Genomic DNA, 22,862 nt, shown 5'->3' with positions numbered 1-22,862 from the left:
GAGATGCAAGAACTAGAAGCAATGGAAAGGATCCGGTGTCCAGCTGAGAGGGGTGGCTACCCCACCACCAGGAGATGTTCCAGGATTAATGGGGCGAAACATCTGTGGTGGGTAGCTCCCGGCTGATGACCCTGTAGCTGGATGACTGAAGGCACTGGTGGAGGTGCGGCAGGCAATAATGCCCAGCAGGTTTAGACAGCTAATCGGTGCATCTGATTACTAACAGTAAGTAGGCCATGGTGAGGGCTTGCTGTTCCATTCAGTTTAGAATCAGTAAAAGTTGCTCTTAACTACTCTGTGGAAAGTGGAAACCAGTTTTTCTTGTCATAGTCCAGTTGCTCTTGTGTGAAGTCAGGATGCCAGTGTTGAGAGCTGCTCCTTGATCATCGCTAGAAGATAATCTCTCCTGGGAGCTATTCAAAATGCGCAGAGAAAGGGCTTGAACCTCAGAACAGCTTCCCTGCAGGAGGCTCTATCTTCAATACAGGCTGGAATTTATGTTTCTCTGTGTGCTGTGTGTACTGGACATGAAATATCACCCCATCTGTTCTTACCATAAAGCTCTCTTTTCTCCACCTCCTCCTTCCTCTTTCAATTCTATTTTGCTCAGCATGCTTCTCAATCTCCTCTCTCCGCTCAAAGCCTCTCTCACTACACATTACCTCGAAGAACCCCTGAAAGTTTACCTGATCAATAGCGTGTTTTTACAAGTCAACTTGGAACCCAACACCTCCTGGTGCTTTCACATGTAAGAGCCTAAAGAAAGTGCCTGCGTGCCTAAACTATTCTTTTCAAAACTATGTGTGTTTATCCAGTAAAATAATGTTTGCCATGGTATAAATTTACTGGTGAAATCAGACATTACATTTGGCATTATCAGGAGGACTATTAAATATCAGGACCCTTATAATTATTATACATCACATTTAACATTATACACAGCTTAATATAGTACAATTATCTGTAAATGCAGTGCAAATTCTCCCTCGCGCTGATATTAGCATTGTTGCTCATTGTATTATGCGCTTGCATGAGGAGGAGAAACCATCTAAAACACTTTAAAATCCGGAACACTTTGACCTCTGAGAGATCGGTGTGATAGGCATGAGAGCTGCACAATTGATTATAGAATCTGAAGTCGACGTATGATGTTGCACAAGTTTAATCAAAATGATTGCACTCCCTTTCTCCATTGCGAACGGTTTGATTAACGTGGATATGCATGCACACTTGCTCAATGCTCAGTGAAGTTTAACGGAGACTTGCATGTGGCAAAAACAAACAGTTTAGCTTAGCAAAATATGCGGAAATATGCGCCTAATTTTTAATTCATAACATGTATACATTATAAAACATAAAAATAGCAGTAAAATGTAAGATATGCGCTGGAGAGAAACAACTCTTAAGCACATCAAACAGCACAATCACTCTGTCAATGCACCTGAAGCAGCAACCGCTCCACATTAAACTATACTTATTATGATCTTCTTTGAAGTGTTTATTAAGTGCTCTCGTGCACTGAACAACTTGGGTCACGTTTTTTGACTAATTAAATTTTTTGTCGATTATTTCCATTATCAATAATTATCGATTTTATCGATTAGTTATTGCTTCCCAAGAAATAGTATTAAAATATTTTTTTCCTCATTTGAAGCCAACATAAACAATAAAGTTTTTTTGTTGTTGTTGTTTGTTTTTGTTTTTAAAGATTGCAGAATGTAACAGTCAAGTTCTAGCTTTGTTAACTCTTATGGCAATAGGTAAGAGCAGTCCACCCCCTTGTTGGATATATGCATAGGATTATGGTAATATCCTACCTTTTATGCTACACATGCTCACATTACAAATACTTTGAGAGATTCCTCCAATCTAAAATCTAAAGATAATACAGTATACTCTAGTAAAATCCCTCCTCTGCTAAAAATATTGTTAAAGCACACTGCTCTATATTCTTTGGTTTTGATGACCAATCACAGACATTAATGGCACACTGTGTGTTTCCTACACACAGATAACAAGATCCATGTTTTTCTCTCTCAGCAGCTAAACTCACATTCAACATGTTACACCCAACAGCATGATCAGTCTCAGGGCTAGTGCCGTCAAACTGCAATTTAGCAACCAGCAAGCATTCAAAATGTAGAAGGCATCTTTAGACCACCAAGACAGGTATTGTATGCAGCAACATACTAGAATAAAGCAACAACTTATTTAACTTGAAACAAATTAATTAGACAGTGTGGATTAAAGCAAGCATTCAAAATATTAAGAATCGTCGAGATTATGCCATCTGGTCGTCCTTATGATTAAGCATCTAGACCAGCTTGGACCACCTTAGACTAGCTTTGACAATAAATGACCCAGCTTGAACCAGTTACAGTAGATAAAATGTAACAGCAGCTACCATCCGATGATGATTTTTGGAGGGGGCAAACTCAGGGTTATACACCACTTTCCAAATAACCACAGGGAGCTATTTACATTTGCTAAGAATCTTTTTAATGGGTAAGTGTCATTTCACCTGTCTACAACATGGTCTGGGATAAAGCAAAATGGGAACAACATTACATTGTTGCACTTAAGGGGGTATGATTTGTGTGTGTGTGAGTATCTCTGCCTGGAGGCTTTTACCTTTTGATGTTTGTTAAGTGGGTTGGTTTGATTGACATATACTTTTAGTAACTGTAGCACAGTTCAATGGAAAGGAGGCGATGAGAACTGGCTTAAAATTATAAATAATAGTTTAATAATAAACTTAACCTAAAAAGACACAAACATAAACAGGTGTCGGACAGCTATCCGTAACTCTCTCTCTGTCGCACTTCCATCTCCGGTCGGCCTTATCCCTTTCGGGCTTAATCAGCCTTACTAGGGGTCGGGTGAGCGGAATCATGACCTGGCCCTGCCCTCCGCCCTGCCACAGTAACGCTGTCATTTAAGTGCTGTATTAATGAGTGTGTGCAGAATTAACGCTTGCTGCACAGCTGTTTTGACAGACAGAAACTGTCCGAGGTATTACAATCCAAACGTGTAAAATGCTGTTTCTTAATTTCAGCAGATGGACTGCCCACCCTCAACATGACTGATGGGTGGCAGGCGGGGTGTCTATTATCCTGTCTTTAGCCCAGTCACCAGCGCAACAATGCTTAACAAGCTTGTCTGTGAGGTTAACGCTTCACCCAATCCTGTCAAGCCGAGACGTTGTAATACATGGCGAGTCGAGTAGGAGCTAATTCCATCCCTTCTAAACACAGATAGGGAGAGAGACAGGAAAGACAGGAAAAGGAGGGGGAAATTAAAACTGCACTGTGATGGGGCACATCATGGCCTAGTCTTGTCAAACAGCATTCAGACTCAGAGGAAAAGGGAAAGCTGGGGGCTGACAAGAAGTTGCATTAACATTACATAGCCCCATTATCACTGGCTGTGTGTATGCATAGGTGTCACATAAAGACAGCGTTAGGGCAAATTTCATTTCTTGAAAAAAATAAAATACAGTTGTTCTCATAAGTTTGCATGATCGGTCATATTTTCAAAATCAATACCAAAATGTCACAATTTCTGCCAGGGTATGCAAACTTTTGAGCACAACTGTATATAATAATAATAATAATAATAAGTGAGTAAGTAGGCTCCTATAAAAGTCCCACAAAAATCTCTGAATTATAATTATAATGGGCATTGTTCACATTCCCCCTGTGTGTTATTTATTTATATATAGGCCTATACCAGTGGCAGCTGGTGCTTTTCAAAAGTGGGGAAGCACATAATATTTTTGGTGTCTGCAATGTTGCTCTCAAAGCTGCTCAGAGATTTGCAACAAAGTGGGCAAAATATCCAATTATGAAAGCGGAAATAAATGTGCTATGTCTAGGGCTGTCAATAGATTAAAATTGTTAATCGAATTATTTACACGATATTCTGATTATTTAATCAAATTAGTTGCATATATAAATATTTGCTGAGAAAAGCCCTCAAATAACAATAATTCAATTGATAATGATTAAATAATTATAAATAGTTATACATAAAATAATTATAAATATAATATTGATCATAAATCTAATAATTCAGGTAATTAAAATGCATTACATTATTGTGGCAGAGTATCTAGTAAAGCATTGATAAGACAATCCATAAAGAGGCTTTAAAAGGTAAATTGTTTATTTCCATATTATTGCACATTGGCCTACAGTCTACAGCAATCCATTTTGCAACTGAATTTGTCAATCTGTCCGAAATAGATTTATTATAAGGGCAATTTTATGGATGCGTCAATGTACACAGGTGTCAGACGAACGCTTTTGGAGTGTCTCACTTTGGTTGTGTCGTGTCATGAACACAGCATTTTAAGATCGCTGTGTCAAGGTAAAACTAGTTGGAAACTCAGAAAAACACTTCTCGAAATCCCTGCATTCTGAATTGCACTTCATCCAGCTATGTTTAAAACGCATGAACAGGTTCTCATCTTGTGCTGTCGCTATTGTCAAATAAACCTGAGTGTAATCGCACCCAATTAAATCGACAGCCCAAGTTATGTTAGATTGATTAAATAACTGTGCGTATATCTCCGAGCCACCGAATACTACACTCGACAACTATGTTTTTACGTTTCATAAGCTTTCTAATGATTGACCGTTTGTTGCGAAGTCCCGCTCAAGCACACAGTCCAGGCAGGACCCAAAATGACATGTTTAGAGTCTCTTGTCCCATCAACATTGATCTTTTGCATCATTGATTTGAATGGTACAGGTATCGGCCATAGCCGTGCTTCCACTGTACTCTATTGACATATTCATCTAGGGTTACTTGAAAAAACAGTGCGATAGTGATCTGTGATATTTCTCTTTTATTCACTAAAATACTGAAATGCACAAATAGTTATATGCAATTTATACTGATTAATTGTAAACAGTCAATATTAAACTCGTAATTTCCGCATTTTTAATGAAATTCTCTGGGAAACCGTGCTTCCCATGAAGTCTTTAAACAATCGTCAAAGGAATATAAATAATACTCTGTGAATTTATTTGAGTATCAACACATTTTATCTTATTTAAATGTATTACGCTGAAGATTTCAGTAGAAAATGTGGAAAAAGTCACTCAATATATACTGTATAACACAATATAGTATATATTCTTTAGGCATGATACATATATTATGTTATTATTAGCAGTGAAAACACTGATTTTGTAACACTATATAATAGCTTTCATTGATAACATTCAAAATAATAAATACCACAGACCAATAGTTACATGCAAATGGTCAACCAACTCCACAATTCACATTTATAACCTGAGTATTAAAGGAGGGCAAGCCCCCCTAACTGTCTGTTGAGGTTACGGTCCCCATCACCACTGACCATTATGCCCAATTCTTCTGCTGCTCTCTTTCTAACACAAAGCACCCAGTAACAAACAGACACAAGGCTGAAGCTAGCATTTATCTGGTATGTGTGAATGTACATCTCTGACTTTCAGTGCATGTGTGCTCATCCACATGGGTGTGTATGACCCCGTTTACACTTGGTATTAAGATGCATTTCGGGTGACGCAATCACAAGAAGTCTGCGTTAAATACAGGTGTAAACAGGGTGCAAAAAGTTTTGTTGTCAGATCAGAAAAACCTTTATGACTTTTTCGTGGTTTATTATCATGCAGTAACATGCTGAAACAGTAATTGATGTATGACGTCATGAAATCGAAAAACCTCCCTTTGAAATCCAAACACAAGTGGTCACAGAAGACGCATTTAAGTGACCAGGTCTAAACAGCCATGTGTTTCACCTGACCACATGTAACTGGATCACCTGAGACGCATCTTAATACCAGGTGTAAACAGGGCCTTTGTGTCTGTTCTTTGATGGAGGCATAAGTGAACCCTCTGTATGTGAACTGTGTAAACCTTTAGAGTGCAGGACAAAGAGAGAGTGAGAGGGAGCATCTATCATTCTCTTATTGTCTCATGTCTCTTACAGCTTTCTGCTAGGTTTGTTCTGGCAACACTAAGATGTTTCCCGTGAAAGCTGGAGCGAGAGTGTTGTGTGCCTTTAAAATGTTTTTGGGTTTGAGTGGGCACTAGAAGTGACATGAGCAACTAAGTGTACAAGCCTCTTCTAGACACTTACGACTCGGAGAGAGGCACTGACCCCACACACACACACACACACACACACACACACACACACACACACACACACACACACACACACACACACACACACACACACACACATACATATGCCAGCAGGGTTGTGTGTAAATAAGGGGACATACTGATCAAAACAATACCACCCTCTGTCCTCTTCGGCAGTGTCAAACTGTGTATGTATCTCCACAGAAACAACTGAACGGAGCTCCCAGGGGCAAGGCCAGAGAGAGAGAGAGTACATGAGTGTGTCTGGCCAGAGAGAGTACATGAGTGTGTCTGGCCAGATGGGCCTCACAGTTTGCACTGCTGTCAGACACACACACACGTGTGCATATTCTGACGCAAAAAAAAAAAAAAAAAAAAAAACACTTTTCATTTACACACACATACTTAATGCAACACACACATACACAACAGTACACATGCACAGATATATTCACAGCCGCATGACAACTATGCTAACCTCATCAGAATCTTGGTCAAGTGGTAAGTGCGCATGCTCTAACATATTGAGCTGTGGTGCTCAGTTGGGCAATATGAGTTCGAATCTGTGTCGCAACAAATCCTGGTCCCATTTCCTCATATTCTCCCCATTTTTTCCAGTCCTCTATTCACTATTTGCATTATTAAATGTAGTTACTCTTATAAAAATGTACTGTGGTGGTACCATGGTACAATGATATAGGTCTCAGAAGGTAATAAATCATTGTGGTCCGATATAAAACACATATCACCACTTTTGGAAATTTTGACTTTTTACCATTGATGGAACACACCAAATGACCTATTCCTAAGGTTTGAACTGTTCATTGAAATGACCAATGAAAAGATGTTTATTCAGGCTATCTGTTTAACAATGTATCTCCACTGGCTTTGAGAAGTGTCCATGAAAACCGTGTATGTCCCGCCCTTATGTTTTGAAGAGCGTCAACTTATTTACCTCAGCTGTCCGGCTAAAGTGTAGTGAAGAGATTGTCTACGTCATGCTGGTTCAGTGACAACCAAAGCCATTCATGCATGAACAACTGCCAGATTTCCATCTTCGCGAAACTGCGAGTGAAAGCTAATTCTGACCCGGAAAACATGCCTCGAAACGGAACAGTCCACTCAACAACCAGACAAGATAACCTAGTCATAAAACTGATTTCGATCTAAAATAGTAAGTGAAAGCTCAGATTTTATCCAAAAATAAATTCTCTAGCAATCGATAACCTACCAACTGAGTTCTGGGAACATGAACCGTGTATGTCAACGTTCGCTAACAAAAATCCAACTAAAATTTTGAACAGTTCACTTCTATTTATGGTGCTAAAATTGATTAATTATGTTATTTTCAATTCATTTTGTAAGATTGTTTACAAGAAAAAGAGTTTTTCCATGCTCTTGATAGATACATTTTTTGGAGATATGTTCTTTTCATCAGACAGTGATGAAATACTATATTATTATGACAAATACCATGGTACAGAATGATTACCATTTTCAAATACCATGCAAATTACATGGTACTCCAATGTACTTGAAAGAATACCATGGTAGTACATGGTACAAAAACCATAACAGTATCATGTTACTTTTCATTTTTTATAGTGAAAAAATCCAAAACCTACAATAACCTACAAGAATCCTCTGCTTTGTCACTTTCTCAGCAAAATCGATATCACACTAAAATGTGTTTCGTTATTAAATCCAGACAACAAACACCTTTAAAAATCATGACACTTTGACATCAACCGTACACAACTGTCATAACGGTTGTGGCAGCTGTCTTAATGAATATTTCTAAACACGCCACCTTCCTGCAGCCTCTAATTACAGCCTGGTTAAGAGAGACGCCCGGTCATATGTCTCTGTCATAACCGGCTGTAAGAACTTGGTAGTAGAGATGGTAGTGTCGAACATCGCACAGTGTTTTCTTTTTCCAGACTGTTTTCCAGGTGTTATCAGAGGGAGGTAACATGTCAGGCATCTGAACTCACTGCGGTTTTATATGTATATTTACAAATGTCTGCTGTTTGTGAATCTGTGATTAAATTTACAGAGAGGGGAGAGTCTAGACAGCCACTGCCAGTCTGGCTAGGTGTCTACTACTACCAGTAGGCTAAAAGTTATGTCCTAAAAGGGGCAATCAAAATATAGAATGTGTGGATGGGTGCCCTCGAGGTGTTGGGTGTGAAAAGGTGATATCATGCCATCTTTGTTGTGTGCTTTCAACAAGTGTGGCAATACTTGAAATATTTTGATTCGTATTGAATTCTACTCAATTGGTATTCAATGTTAGAGTCATATTTACCAGCAGCCTAGGATCTGTTTTTTATGGTGGTAAGTAAATGTGAAGTGGTACAAGAAAGTCAGAGGCTTATCAGACAGGTATGTGAGTAAGTGCATTAAATCTCCAAACAGGGGCAGAGGACATTTTACAAAAAGCTAACATTCATCAGTTGTTTTTCTGAATAATAACATGAAATAATAAACATGTGAAAGCCTTTATGTAGACTCAAGAGTTTATATACATGCGTTGCCCTATGCAGTCAGTATTGGAAAGATAAAAAGAGTCTGTTTATTAGAAACACTATGGTCCTAATAAAGTGTCCGACTGTTGTAGCCCATCCGCCTCAAGTTTTGACGTGTTGTGCATTCTGAGATGCTATTCTGCTCACAACAATTGTACAGATGGGTTATCTGAGTAACTGTAGCCTTTCTGTCAGCTCAAACCAGTCTGGACATTCTCTGTTGACCTCTCTCATAAACAAGGCATTTTCGTCCGCAGAATTGCCACTTACTAGACGTTTTTTTTGTTTTTTTGCACCATTCTGAGTAAACTCTAGGGATTGTTGTGCTTGGAAATCCCAGGAGATCAGCAGTTACAGAAATACTCAAACCAGCCCATCTGGCACCAACAATTATGCCACGGTCCAAATCACTGAGATCACATTTTTTCACCATTCTGATGGTTGATGTGAACATTAACTAAAGCTCCTGACCCGTATCTGCAAGATTTCAAGCATTGCACTGTTGCCACATGATTGGCTGATTAGACAATCGTATGAATAAGTAGGTGTGCAGGTGTTCCTAATAAAGTGCTCGGTGAGTGTATGCTCCAGGTGTGTTCAAATATTTTTTACTCTCATCTTTCAATGTTTTATTTGTATTTTTATTAATGCACATTGTTTTGTGCATTGATTTTCTTTTTTTTTTTTCTTTTTTTTAAATAAAAGCATAGTTTGTTGAAGTTAGCTTATTTTGAAACCAATCTTTGTGATGTATGTATTATACTTGTTAATTTTATCTTACATTTCAATTTATGAGTAACTGATTACTCGTTTTTGGTCAGTTAGTGTCCTCAACTACAAAATTACTACAAAATGGCCATCTCTAGTAAATAGTCATGTTTTCAATACCATACAGTACATGGAATGTGTGCTCCTCTGGATCATATGTGCCATATGTGAGAGATAAAGGTGAGTCAAGCTGTCAACTGAGTTGCACTCAGCAGGAAACAGTGAGACCCATCTGCTGGAACTTCAAACCCATGTACAGACACAAACACACATTTGAACAGACCCCCTCATTCACACACAAACAAGCAAGCAAAAAATGCAAGGTGTATGAAAAAAAGACTGTCGCTTTACTATGCAAAAAACTGCTTAATTATAACTGCACATGTAAACGTACTGACTGTAACGCAGATCCTCAAGCGGCTTGTTGATCCTCAACTTTGTGATGGAAACTAATTGTATGTAGCCATGAAACACTTATATCTGCAGGACTGCATGTTGACACACGCCTTTCAGATGTCATTCTAACACCTGTGCTTGAAAAAGGACAAAATAAAGAAGCAGCAGGATTTAATTCCCCACCATCCAGCGTAACTCAAGTTTATGGCCATTGCTTTGGTGTTTGATAAAAACTTAAAGTGTCCTAGCCATCACCTCCCCCAGACTATTCCATAAGAAATGGATTTGTCTGCCTTTAATTCAGCCACGGGTGGAATACACATGATGAACGAGAGAGACTCTCTTTCTAAAAAGAACAAATTATGTCTGTACCCTTCCTGTCTTCAGTTTCCATATATGGGGAAAGTGTGTGTACTTTCTAAGTGTATGTGTGCATGCCTCTGAACGTGTTTAAGTCTACAGCTCTGTATGTGGGTGTGTGTGCAATGTAGTGTGTGGCCATCTGATTACTTGCTCAATAGTGGCAATTCCTCTGTGTAAACATGCCATAAATACTCATTAGTAATAACAAGGGGATGTCACAAAGACACACACACAAAGAGCAAGAGAGCAACACCTTGCAGCAACAATAACAAGAGTGGCTAATTTAATTAGCACTATAGAACACATCCAAAAAAGGCAAAGCCGTCCTCTTTTCGATCGTCCTTAATGACAGAATTAATCAAGAGCGTCTTTACACATCTAATCTTAGAGGACACAGTCTCTGTTATTCCCTGTGGCACTTTTGTAAATCAGTCCACACCTTTTTTATCACACTGAAAGACCCAATGAACCATCAGGCTTTCTCTAAAACCTGATGTCATATTAATTAACTCCTCTGATTAGATCAGAAATAAGTCTTAGGGGCCGTTTACATGACAACATTTTCAACTAAAAACGGAAAGTTTTTTATGCGTTTTGGCTGTTCGTTTACACGACAATGGCGTTTTGGGGCCTGAAATGCAAACTTTTGAAAACGGGTTTCAAAGTGCAAGTTTTTGAAAATGATGCCATTATAATCTCTGTGTAAACGATGACGTCATGCGCCTGCATATTACGTGTTCAGTCTATAGGCATGCGCGCGAGTACTTCAAAACAACGTGTGAGACATTCAAAACTACAATGCGGACAACAGGACTGTGTTTGTGCTGCTCAAGATTTTGAGTTTATTGACGCTTCTCCAGCAAAGTGTAGATTTACCGCATCACTACTACGACCAGTGATCGCCATCTTCATAGTTTGTATTCACCGCTCTTTGGAAGAATGCTTATGTGCGCAGGCGCATAGTGTTTCTTTACAAAGTGACATCGCCAACTACTGGCCTGGCATGCATAATACAGTGTTTTTAGCCATTTTCACGGATCCGTGTGAACGGGGATCGTTTTGACAACGTTGTCGTCTGTACGTGAAACTTTTCAAAAACGCAAAGGAAAAACGTTTCCGTTTTTAGTACATCGCTGTCGTGTAAATGTACCCTTACACTGTCACAGAGATGGCTAACAATCATTGACAATTACTTGATTCAAACGAGCTCCGCCTTAATTGAGTTTGATTGGTGTTCTTTTCTGTTGTTAAGACAGACTGGCAATATACACAGCTTTTGAGACTATTCAAGCTAATCATGATTTAATTTTGTAAAGGAAATGTATAAAAAAATACTGAAACAACACAGCATCTTGTTGAGATGAATCACTTAGGTTATTGGACTCACCGGTCTGTGTTTCTTCTGCAATTTTTTCTTCTTCTTGCCGTGTGTGTGGGCCAGACGAGGGTTGTTCTCCTGGTCAGAGTGATGGTGCTGGTGGTTGTTGTGGTTGAGCCGGTCCTTGTGCAGGTCGCAGTTCAGACCATTCAGACCTCTACTGGGCTTCTTCTTGCGCAGCGGTCCTGCCTGGTTCTGTCTCCGTTCATGGGGCTTCAGAGTCATGTCCTTCTGCAAGGGGAAACATTTTTAAAAATTCAATTCTGGATTCTGGATAACTTGTAAAAACTTGATAAAAGACAACAATAAATCATGATTTATCAGTGCACATTATCCCAAAGAATTTTTTTAATTTATTTATTTTTTTACATTTTTTCATAAGAACTTAATCACTTATTTTTTTGTCTCCGACATGATTTTCTGATTTACAACCTGAATCAGATGGGTGGATACAATAATATTATAGTCTACTTTTTTCAAGGTTCCAGTTTTGTGGATCGTAGTCCATATCTATTAGCTTTGAAGCCATATTTATGCTATATGCTATTTATGCTTTGTATAGTAATTAAAATATATAGATTTCTCTTCCAGGAACACTGTGCAATGATTTTTTTTATTTATTTAAACTATGTAACCATTTAATAATGTAATAACATGCTCAGTTTCCGGCATGCCAGAAAAACGGAGCAAAAATAATGACTTATCTTACTCCAAAATTTAATCAATTGAATTGAGTAATTTTCAATAAAAAAAATATAAATATATATTTTACGTTTTATTATTTATTTATTATTTTATTTGTTATGAAACTGAAACGTGTAACTCTTAAAAATAGGCTAAAATATTTCAACATTTCATGTTGACTTAAAAAAAAACAAAATTTTTTCAAAGGACCAACATTACAACCAAACACCTTAGTAGTTAATTAGATTCAAAATGTTTAATGCAAGCCATTAGACTATTTATCAGGTTGATAAACAAATGTTTTTATGTGCTGTTTTTATGTATGCTGACTTTTAAATTACATTTATAATTTTTTTAATGCTATTTGTTTTTATTTATTGTCTTCTGCTTTAATTCAGCTTCCTGTAAACTGTAACGCAAAGATGGAAATAAACTCACACACTCACAAAGATGTTAGAGTAAAAATCAACTTCTATACGAAAAATAATCAAGGATTATTTCCCACAATTTAACAAAATATTTTTGGATATACTGTATGTATATATATATAAATTCCAAAGAGTTGTGATGCAAAACAAATTATTGAATCAGAGTTTTGAATTGATTTATTAAAACCGACAGTTTGAACTGCTTCACAAAAATGAATAAAACCTTCCAACTCTAATGCCAACTCTATTTTGCCACTGTAGTCAATCAGAAACACCCTTAAAATAGCACTGTCCTTCTGCCCTCATGCTGTATTCCCAAGTCACAAGAAAAAGAAAAATCTGAAAATTAATCTAAAGACACAGAAAGTTAGTAGCAAAAAAAAAAAAAAGGCGAATTAAATCATTAAACTACTTCTGTTAAAAAAACACAAGAGGTAGCAGACCAGCTACAAAATGACGGACAGCAAAGTACTGTTTCTAATGTGAAAGTAATGACCATATGACATTCTACAGTGCCAATGCTTTCATATCTAACTTCAGAGATGTAGAAGAATTTTATCTTATTTTCAAGAGCTAGCCATTTTTCTTAAATGACAGCTCCTCTTAGTCTCTCTTCATTTTAAGCTGTGTGCATGTGTATGTGTGTGCATGTGTGTGTGTGAATAATGATGGTGTGTGATAAATGTGATGGCTCTTATGAATGGCCTCTCTAATTCAGACAGCAGCATAAAAAGCCATCAGTTTAACAGACAGCAGATATGCGTGACTAGTCCGGTAAAATGAACAAACCCTTACACATACACTTGTGTGTTTATTCTGTGTCAAGCCTCCAGGTGATTAAAACTGTTACCAAATGTAAAGTCATACATGTGTTTCATGTATCTGATGCAAACCTAATGTAGAACGCTTCTTCTGTGTATGTTTTTGTGTGTAACTCTACTGTCAGCCCTCATCAGCCTTTTGGGCATATCCATCATGTTAAAATTATGTACTAAATCAGATTACATGCTTCAGAGACATTACATGTTTAATAGCCTTTTTCATGTTCTTGAAGTCAGAGACATCAAAAGAACTCTCGGGTGAGCAGACAGAGCATGTCAGGACTGGAAGATAAGACAGGCTGATAACCAGCCATCAAGTCTTCAGCTCTGATAGAGCACTCTGGGTATTTCTGCAGAAGAACAATCTCCATTCATGTTGTATCTCTCTGTTCAAGGATCACAATCATTCCAACTCAAAAATAAAGGTGTAGTTGATGTGTTTGAACTGCTCAGGAGGACAACCTGCTCTTAAAGGTGAAGTGTGTAATTTACATGCCAGTGTCATCGAATGGAATTGCAAAAATAATAACTGTTTTCAAAAAGGTTTCCTGAAAACTCCCCCCATAATGGATAACTACGCCCTAAACTCATGTGAATTGTTGAGTCAACATTGCTATTTTGATAGCCAGCCAAAATGTATAACATAGTATACTATACTGTATGAACAGTACTGTGCAGTATGCAGTAAGCTATGTGCTAGTATTCCATTGTGGCTTTCCAAAAAAAGATTTCCAAAGATACATTTAAAAGAGCCACAAGAATGTACTATAAGCAATGACAGGACACTTTAGAGACTGGTTCAGGGTTGCTCCCCACCCTATACCTAAGCACTGCAGTTGGTTCACATATTCCAAGGTATATTCCAATGGTTTTAATTGCCTTTATAATCACAAGCCTTCACATAAAAGAGTATTATTAAGCTTTGTACAGTTAAATAGGTCAAATAAAATAAAAAGTGCAAGATATTATTGAGGGTATGGAAAGTGAGTTAATAAAGTATTCTGAGCATGACCTTGAATGCCTTTACACTGCAATCACTTCCATGATCACTAGAAACGTTCTGGAATCGAGTGCTCTGTTGAGCATATGCTGAACTACAGCCAAGGTTGGTCTGGGACACAAATCAACGGATGGACTTAATTTTGTGGGATTTTCTTCTGCGGGAACTACAATGATCTTTCGACAACTTGGCAAACTTCATTTATCCATATGAAGGCACATCTGGCCCTAATGTGAATGTTTCAGAATGAATTAAATATAACAACATGTGATGCTTCAAAGCTGGCAGGGGGGAAACTAGAAATCTTAGACCGCAGTTTAAAAAACTGCACTGCTCACTCTGGGAAAACAGCTGACGGTATGTTTAATTATGTCTGCTCATCTGAGTCTAGCATTGGAAAAAACATTAAGCCCTTTTTGTAAAGGCTTCTCTACTCTATAAGTAGGAAAACAGTAGTTTTCTGTCTTAAAGATGACACAAACACTCTATTTTGTTTCATGCTCTCTCTTCCTTTGCAAGTAGGAGTCTTATCGTATGGCAAATACTGATGGCTTTGACATTCTGTACAGGGTCCCTTTTTCTCTTCTGGTAGATTGGATAACTTTTGCTTACAGGAGTGAAAGAAAACCTCAAATCCCAGCAGTGAAAAACCAGAACAAAAAGCTGCTTAAACCAGCACTAGCTGGGTTAAAACCTAAACTGATTTGGTTATCATAGCTGGTGTCACAACTTGGTCAGGCTAACCTGTTTGTTGGTTTTAAAGGGGTTTGGGGCCAACAAGCTAATCTATCTTAAAAATAGCTTAGAAAGTTGAGAGACAAACCAGCTAAAGACCAAATTATGCTTTTTGTTGAGACCAAGGGTGAAAACAAAAAGGTTTCCATTTTTTAAAAAGTTTTACTTTTATTTGTATATTTTTGTCCCATTTCCCAAAGGAATTTCAGAGGTAAACTCTGGATACCAGAACAGCCCATCCACCTACCCACAAAATCACACTCGCACATACACTCACAGATATCTCCCTGGAGTTCACTTTGCTGCCTTGCTTTCAAGAAGTTTATCTTTTGCTGTGGGAAATATGTATTTAGAGAGCAGACAGACAGATTAAAATAACAGTCAGAAATAGACTAGCAGACAAACAAAAGAAACAGAGAGACAAACAACATTAAACAGTACAGCTTTGTTCTCAACCTTGTAGAACACAAACAGAGAAGCAGACTGACCATTCACTTTAATTGTATGAAGAAGAAAAAAAAGATGCAGCAATGAAAGTCAATCGTGGCTGAGGCTTCCAAATGCTATAACATCTCTTTTTGTTTGCAAAAAAACAACAACTTTGAAATTTGGAACAGAGCATTTATGAGACTCTTTCTTCTATAATGTGTAGGCCTAGCCAAGCCTACTTTTTCCTCTGCACCACACTCATGAACAACCTGGTCTCATAGTGAAAACGTGACTAACTTTTTGCAAAACTTGTTATACGTGTCTCCAGGTACAATTCCTTGCTGTTTCCAGGAGAAATGAACACTAGAGGTGTTAGAACAACTGTGTGTTTTATTCACTTTCACTCAAATCATGACTTAAATGGCTGATTATGACTTTAGAAATACTTATTTTCAGAGGTGGAAAGTAACAAATTACAACTACTCAAGTTACAGTACTTGAGTACATTTTTCAAATGTTTCAATTTTAAGTATAAATAAATAATAGTACTTTTACTTTTACTTGAGTTGATTAAAAATTATGTATTCAACTTTGCTACAATTATTTTCCACCACAATTACAAAGTACAAAATAATACATAATATTTCTGAATTTTTTGGGAAGTTTTTTGGGAAGAAATAATCAGCAAGATATAAGTGCTATATCAGTTTATAAACTAAAACATGCTGTGCGCGGCACGACGGAAGCCTGCAGGGCACAGCATCATGAGCACAGCAGCTTGCATAAACTGCTGCCGGTGTCCTCTCTTCTCTAGTTTATCCAAGACTTTCTGCCCTGTCACAATTCAATAACTGTAATACTGTGAATTTCTGCATATTTCATTTTATTCTGGAAAGGAGCCATTCATTCAGGTACGAGGGAGCCATCTGAATACGTTTAACCACTGATCAAACTTGTTTTTAAAGGTAGGCAATGCTTTAACTGAACATTAACACAATGTAGTTTAACATATATGTGGGGATATCTTGTTTACTTGCTACTATATATGTCTAAAAAAAAACTTTTTCAATACCTTAGAAAGATACAATGCCAATAGTGTCAGAAATCAAAAGGGACTCGGGGGCAAAAATGCCACCAAAACTGACAAAAATATCCTCAGAATTCAAAATATGGGGGCAAAAAATGCCCACGCAACGAGTTCCCGTGTTTTATTAATAATATCTGATATAGTTACAATTACATACATTGCAATCTTATTTTGACTTTTCACTTAACATAATTTTTTTCCCCTGCTGTCCGGTTCCTCACACCATCGCGTGCACAGATTCTGCTTCTATCAATCCACATCAGTTGACTTGGGAATCCCGTGATAAATTCCGTAACCGTTTGCCCCTCTTGTTCAAAATAAACTGTCCTAGCAGGTAACACTCTCGCTCATGGTGCTGTACTGTAATTCCCTGCCCTATGGTGCTGTTTATCTGTCTGAAAAGCCTCACCCACTAGAGGCCAAAAGTGCACAAGGGATGCATGTTATATGAACAAGGTATGAGAAATCACGAAACATAACGTAACCAAATGCTACAACTTACTTAATAATAATCTCTCAATATGTTAAATAATCATAATGTTAATTAATACTTTATTATTACAACTGTAATACAATAATACATATACAGAACAACCACTTTTAGTGTTTGAATCAATAATTTCTCTCACTAAAAACTGTGTGAAATGTTTATTTTTGCCTTATTTTATTCAGTTGGCATGTAGGACTTGATAACAATTTGCTTAATCTCATTCCGTATCTGGATAATTGCTGCAATATCATAGAGGATAAATTACACTAGTTTTGTACAGTATGTTAACTTAATAGCCAAAATACTTGGACATACATGAATGAGAATAAACTTGTGTTTCAGTCAAAATGCACATTATGTTGCTTAGAGACAAATGGCTATTTCTATTTAAATAAATGTTGTATTCTTAAAATGTTATGTTTGTCCAAGAATCCTCTTGCAGCAATGTAGGTCTTTGGCATTTAGAAGTTGCTAGTTTAGGACCTGTGAGGAGTCTGTTTCTCAAACTATTGACTGTGATTTACTTGTCTTTTTGTTGTGCATCTGGGCCATCCACTTCCCTCACTAGAGATTCTTTTTTCAAAACAGTAATGCATGGAACAGCCTTCATCTCTCTAAAACAATAGACTTTAGGAGAATATAGAATTTCAGGAGAAATGTGTTTCTTTTTGCCTATTTTTATAACCAAAATTTTACTTGCAAGTGTAAAGCAACTTGTAAGAACTCAATACCTCAGCAATTAGGGAAAAACCCCACTGTATTGTGATTTCTGCATGGTAGCGCAACCATTTTGTTTTTTTTATTTTTGCGCAACCATTTTCGTATTTTCATTTTTGTTCTAATAATAAGAAAATGTTCTTCAGTACCAAATTAGCAATTTAGAATGCTTTTGTAAAGAATAAAAAATAAAACAATTATTATCTAAAATTCACCTTAAAACCATGTCTGAATGAGACACCATTTTACTTGCTTTTGGTGCCCCCAGCTGGACATTTAACTGAAAACCTGCAGCCAAACGTGATATACAGCACGAACATTTTTAATTGCAAAAATGTTGTCATGTTCACGTAAATGATTCATTAATGACACATGCGAGGGCTGCATACACTGTCCTGCAGATGCAGTGTATGCTGACTAGGCAAACAGGAAAACTTGCACTGCCATTACCCAGCAGTAAATGAGAGAGAAAGAGAGCAGCATGGGAGACCTGCACTTCGATCCCATTCCCTGATTACAGCCCTGTTCTACAGCAGAGATACTCCAAGGATCTTTTCCCCTGCCAAGCATAACTACATGGGCTTTTGTGAGATAGAGAGAGATTACGTTCATGGCCTCTCTGTTTTATTATCTCTGACCCTAAGGAAAGATATTACTTCTTTGACAAAAAAATAAAAAATACATAAATAAAAACTACATTAACTGGAAAGCACACTATATAAAGTGTTGCTCTGAGACTGCGCAAAAAGCAATAGGCTTTCATGACCAAGCATCAACTTGGAGAGAACACAGTAATTTATTTCCAATGAAACAAGGAATGGAGGGGTTTAGAGGAGCATTGGGAGAGTCAGGTTGGGTCACAGTAGGTTAGTCTCGATAGATACTCCTAATATTGGTTTAATTTAAAACCACACTGAAGACAAAGAGCATTTGGTGTGTCTAAAGGGAAGGGGGGGGGGGTACATCAGCTCTGTTACAACAAAGGTCAAGCATCCCTCCATGAACCAGCACTCATAAAAGAGAATGTTTCATTAGCTCAACTCAATACGCAGCACTAAGAATGATAAGAGCTGGTTCAAAGATGTATTTAATTAAAGGCTAGGCCTATCAAAGAGTGTGAATCTTTAGAGGGAAGGGGAAATGAAGACCCCATATGGACCGGAGAGGTCATGCATGCACGGCATGAAAGGCAAACATCTTGTCCTGAAATCAATCACCATGATAGGAAGGAAGTGGGGCTCGTGCTTTGAAGCCCACTAGCTCCTTCCGCCAAAGTAATGGAGCTCAATCGCTGACAGATGGAGGGAGTGGCGGGGTGAGGCGAGGCGAGGGAACGAATAAACAAATGAACGAATGAAGCAGTCAGCGACTGTCGGGGGGAAGTAGGCCATTCAATCTTGGGAAGTTGTTGCAGACTCATTGTAACAAACGTTTCTTTATCCGCATGTGCTTACTCTTCAGAGATCTGGGCAGTACTGTATTTTTTTTCATAGGATTGATCAAGAAACATTCTACAACTTTGTAAAACCAAAAGCAACAGTTCCAGACACTGGGCTAGAGAGCTCCTGTAATAGCATGCTGTCGCTCCTCAGAAATCTAGGTGATCAACAAATCTACACATTTTCTCAACAAGACTGATAGAGAATCATTTTAGAATCCTGAAAAACTAAAAGCAACAGTTCAAGACACTGAGTTTGAGCATTTTTAAACAGAATGTGGTTACTCCGAGACCTGGGCATTACCATATTTTCTCCACAAGGATGATAGAGAATCATTCTAGAACATTCTAGAATCAACAGCTAGAGTCACAGAAATTGGACTGGAGGGTTCCTGTAATAGTATGCAGGATTTTGATAGTGAACGCGTAACTTGGAGGAGATGAGGCAGAGAAACTTACACTGTTACTGTGGAGATGATACAATGGCAGCTGTGCATTTGGATATGTTTTGACTGCTTCAGGCTTTTCAAGCATTTGTTTTGCCACAGTCAAACATGAAAGAAAATGATGGGATTTCCTCAGATTTTCTTTTTTGTGGAAAATTTGCAGAAATAATAAAAAATTACAAGCTACCGCAAATAATGTGGAGATTGGTTGCATTTGCAAGAATTCTTGCGATCGCAAAATCCTGGAGGACGGACATTCTAGAATATTCTAGAATAAATAAAAAAATGGTTCCAGACATTGGACTGAAGCATAAAAACATACCATTGCTCCAAAGACATCTGGGCGGTAACATATTTACTCCACAAGACTGATAGAGAGCCCACACTCTAGAAAATTCTAGAACCAAAAAACTATGGTTCCAGAGTTTGTAATGAAGTTCCAGAGAACAGCATGTAATTGCTTCAAAGAGATCTGGGCGGTACCACATTTTCTCCACAAGACTGTGAGAATCCACATTCTAGAAAGTTCAGGAACCAAAAATAATGGTTCCAGAGATTATACAGAGATTGCAGATCATACAAGTGTTTCCTTATTACACTTCAGTATAATATTATGCCATGGCTCCAAAGAGATCCACGCTGTACCATATTTTCTGATAAAGACTGACAAAGAATCCACATTCTAGAAAAATTCTAGAACCAAAACAGAGATTCTACTGAAGTTTTCCTTTAACAGCATGCCATGGCTCCAAAGAGATCTGGGCGGTACCTCAGTTTCTTCACAAACCTGAGAGAGAACCCACATTCTAGAAAATTCTAGAACATTCTGGAACCCAAAACCATGATTACAAAGATTGTACTGATTCTGAAGTATTCCCTTAATAGCATTATGTTGCTTTTCAGACATCTGGGAGGTACTGTACTTTCCCCACAAGACTGACTTTATAGAACCCCAGGACAATCTAGAACCAACAGCACTGCACAAGAAATCTACATTCTAGAAACTCATCAAGAACATTCTAGAACCAACAACAAATGTTTCGGACATTCTTGCTTGTAATTTTTCAGAAATGTTCTTTGGATCTCTTTAGCAGATGATTATAAAACCACAAATTGTTCAGATTGGTGTTTTATGTACTAAATGATAACCCAAGCACTCTACTGTCATTGTAAGCAATAAGATCACACCGCAAGATGAGAAGCATCAAAGACCAACTCAAGAGCACATCAAAGCCCGCACAACAGGTTGCTTCAAGAGAGTTGCCTTTTATGTTATGAGAGGGCAAAGCATTTTAATTAAATTCACACAAGAAAAAAAAAAGTTGGTCAGAGAGCAATGTCTGAATTTAGCTCAAGATAATTCAATTAACATGATTATCAAAGTCATTTAATTCAACGGGATAAAACACTTCTTCAACAGCTGGCTGCAGACAGTTTTTCAACATCAGAATGAAAAATAAGGAAAAACTGAAAAATGGCTCTTGGGGTAATAATAATTAAAAAAAAATGTAATAGCTTTTTTACTGATGAGTAAAATATGATCTGAATAATTATTCACAGCTTTCATGTTTGTGCCCCACTCTATCCCTATGCACTGCAGTGGGTTCACATCAGGTATATTCCAATGGTTGTAATTGCCTTTATAATCACAAGCCTTCACATAAAAGAGCATTATTGAGCTTTGTACAATTAAATTGGTCAAATAAAATAAAACTCAGATTCGCAGTCCATTACCATCACAACTGCATTTTAACAGTGATAAATCCACTGTGTGCTTTAATACAAACTTCATACAACATTAACTTTAGGCATCCAAGATAACTTATAATGGTACATTTTCTATGGAGGCAAAAGTTGCAATGTTGTATTCTAGTGCTGAGTAAGGCTTAAATATGAACAATGTTCTCAGTGAGGGCTTGTCCATTTACTCTGACACATGACCTGATTCTTCGTCCACGGGCTAGTACACCCTCTCTCTCACACACACACACACAGTGTTACAAAAGCTTCTGAAGAGGAGCTCTGCTCCCCACTTATCAGAATCAGAATAAGCTTTATTGCCATGAGTTCTCTCGTACACAAGGACATTTTTTTAGTGATAGGAGAAACAAGTGCACACAGAACATTACAGTGAGACACAGAATATAAAACAAGGTAAGAGTATAAAGGTCAAACATGAAAGCTGTGAAAGCTGTTATTACACACTCTCTATCAGTATACCCTTTTAACCTACTGCTCTCTCTCTCTCTCTCTCTCATGGGATGGACAGTAATCCACAGCCCCTCAGGAGTGCTATAGTTCATTACACATTCAAATACTACACTAAACACACTAGATTAGTTTTTAAGTTTGTGTGCTGATGTCGAATCAATAGCTCCTTCTTTTTCTAAAAAGCAGCCCATCAGAAATGTGTTCGATACTCTCCATCTTTCCTTTATGTTGTGGTCATTGTTTTACACTGTCTATGTGTCTCCAGAGAAGTCTCAGTTATTGTCTGCAGTGAATTGTCTGGGAGGGTGTGAGAAATGAGAAATGTAGAAATATTTCAGACCTCATACCAAACATGTCTTTGGTGTGTTTCTAAACCTCCTGAGCTACTCTCAAAATAAATTAAAAAACATTGCATTTGATCAAGTCTTGTTTTACGAACTTACATTTATTTAGTCACATATACTAGAAAAAAGATTTTCAAAGTCATCATATTAATTATGTTGAGGCAACTTAATGTGTACCACTGCGTTTTTGTTTTGCTTTGTTTTTTGTCAAACATTTGTTGTTGTAAATGTAACAAATTGTGAGCTTATAGTATCAGCAACAGAGAATTACATCTTGCCGATGAGTTTTAAATCAAGTTTCAAAGCAGGCATGCAAGGTCCTAAATATCCACAAACCACAATGACAATGAAACTCAACAATAATATTTTTGGAAATGTAGGCCTATGCTTTCACATGACACAAAACCCAAGGGGACAGCAAACACAGCACCACCAGTGCAAATACTGCAAAAAAAGAG

General features: G+C 37.5%; 1 protein-coding gene across 5 annotated transcripts in view; it reads right to left on the bottom strand.

Annotated features, from left to right (window-relative positions):
• Positions 1–22,862, bottom strand: part of LOC127432504 (autism susceptibility gene 2 protein homolog) — a 472,102-nt gene that overhangs the window by 352,933 nt on the left and 96,307 nt on the right. For all 5 annotated transcript variants that reach the window (XM_051683651.1, XM_051683650.1, XM_051683652.1 and 2 more), the window contains exon 3: positions 11,584–11,805. In XM_051683651.1, coding sequence (XP_051539611.1) covers positions 11,584–11,805 — 222 coding nt within the window. The remainder of the gene's footprint in view (positions 1–11,583; positions 11,806–22,862) is intronic.

The sequence above is a fragment of the Myxocyprinus asiaticus genome, chromosome 42, assembly GCF_019703515.2.
Source record: "Myxocyprinus asiaticus isolate MX2 ecotype Aquarium Trade chromosome 42, UBuf_Myxa_2, whole genome shotgun sequence".
Taxonomy (NCBI): domain Eukaryota; kingdom Metazoa; phylum Chordata; class Actinopteri; order Cypriniformes; family Catostomidae; genus Myxocyprinus; species Myxocyprinus asiaticus.
This window is presented reverse-complemented; position numbering and strand designations above follow the sequence as displayed.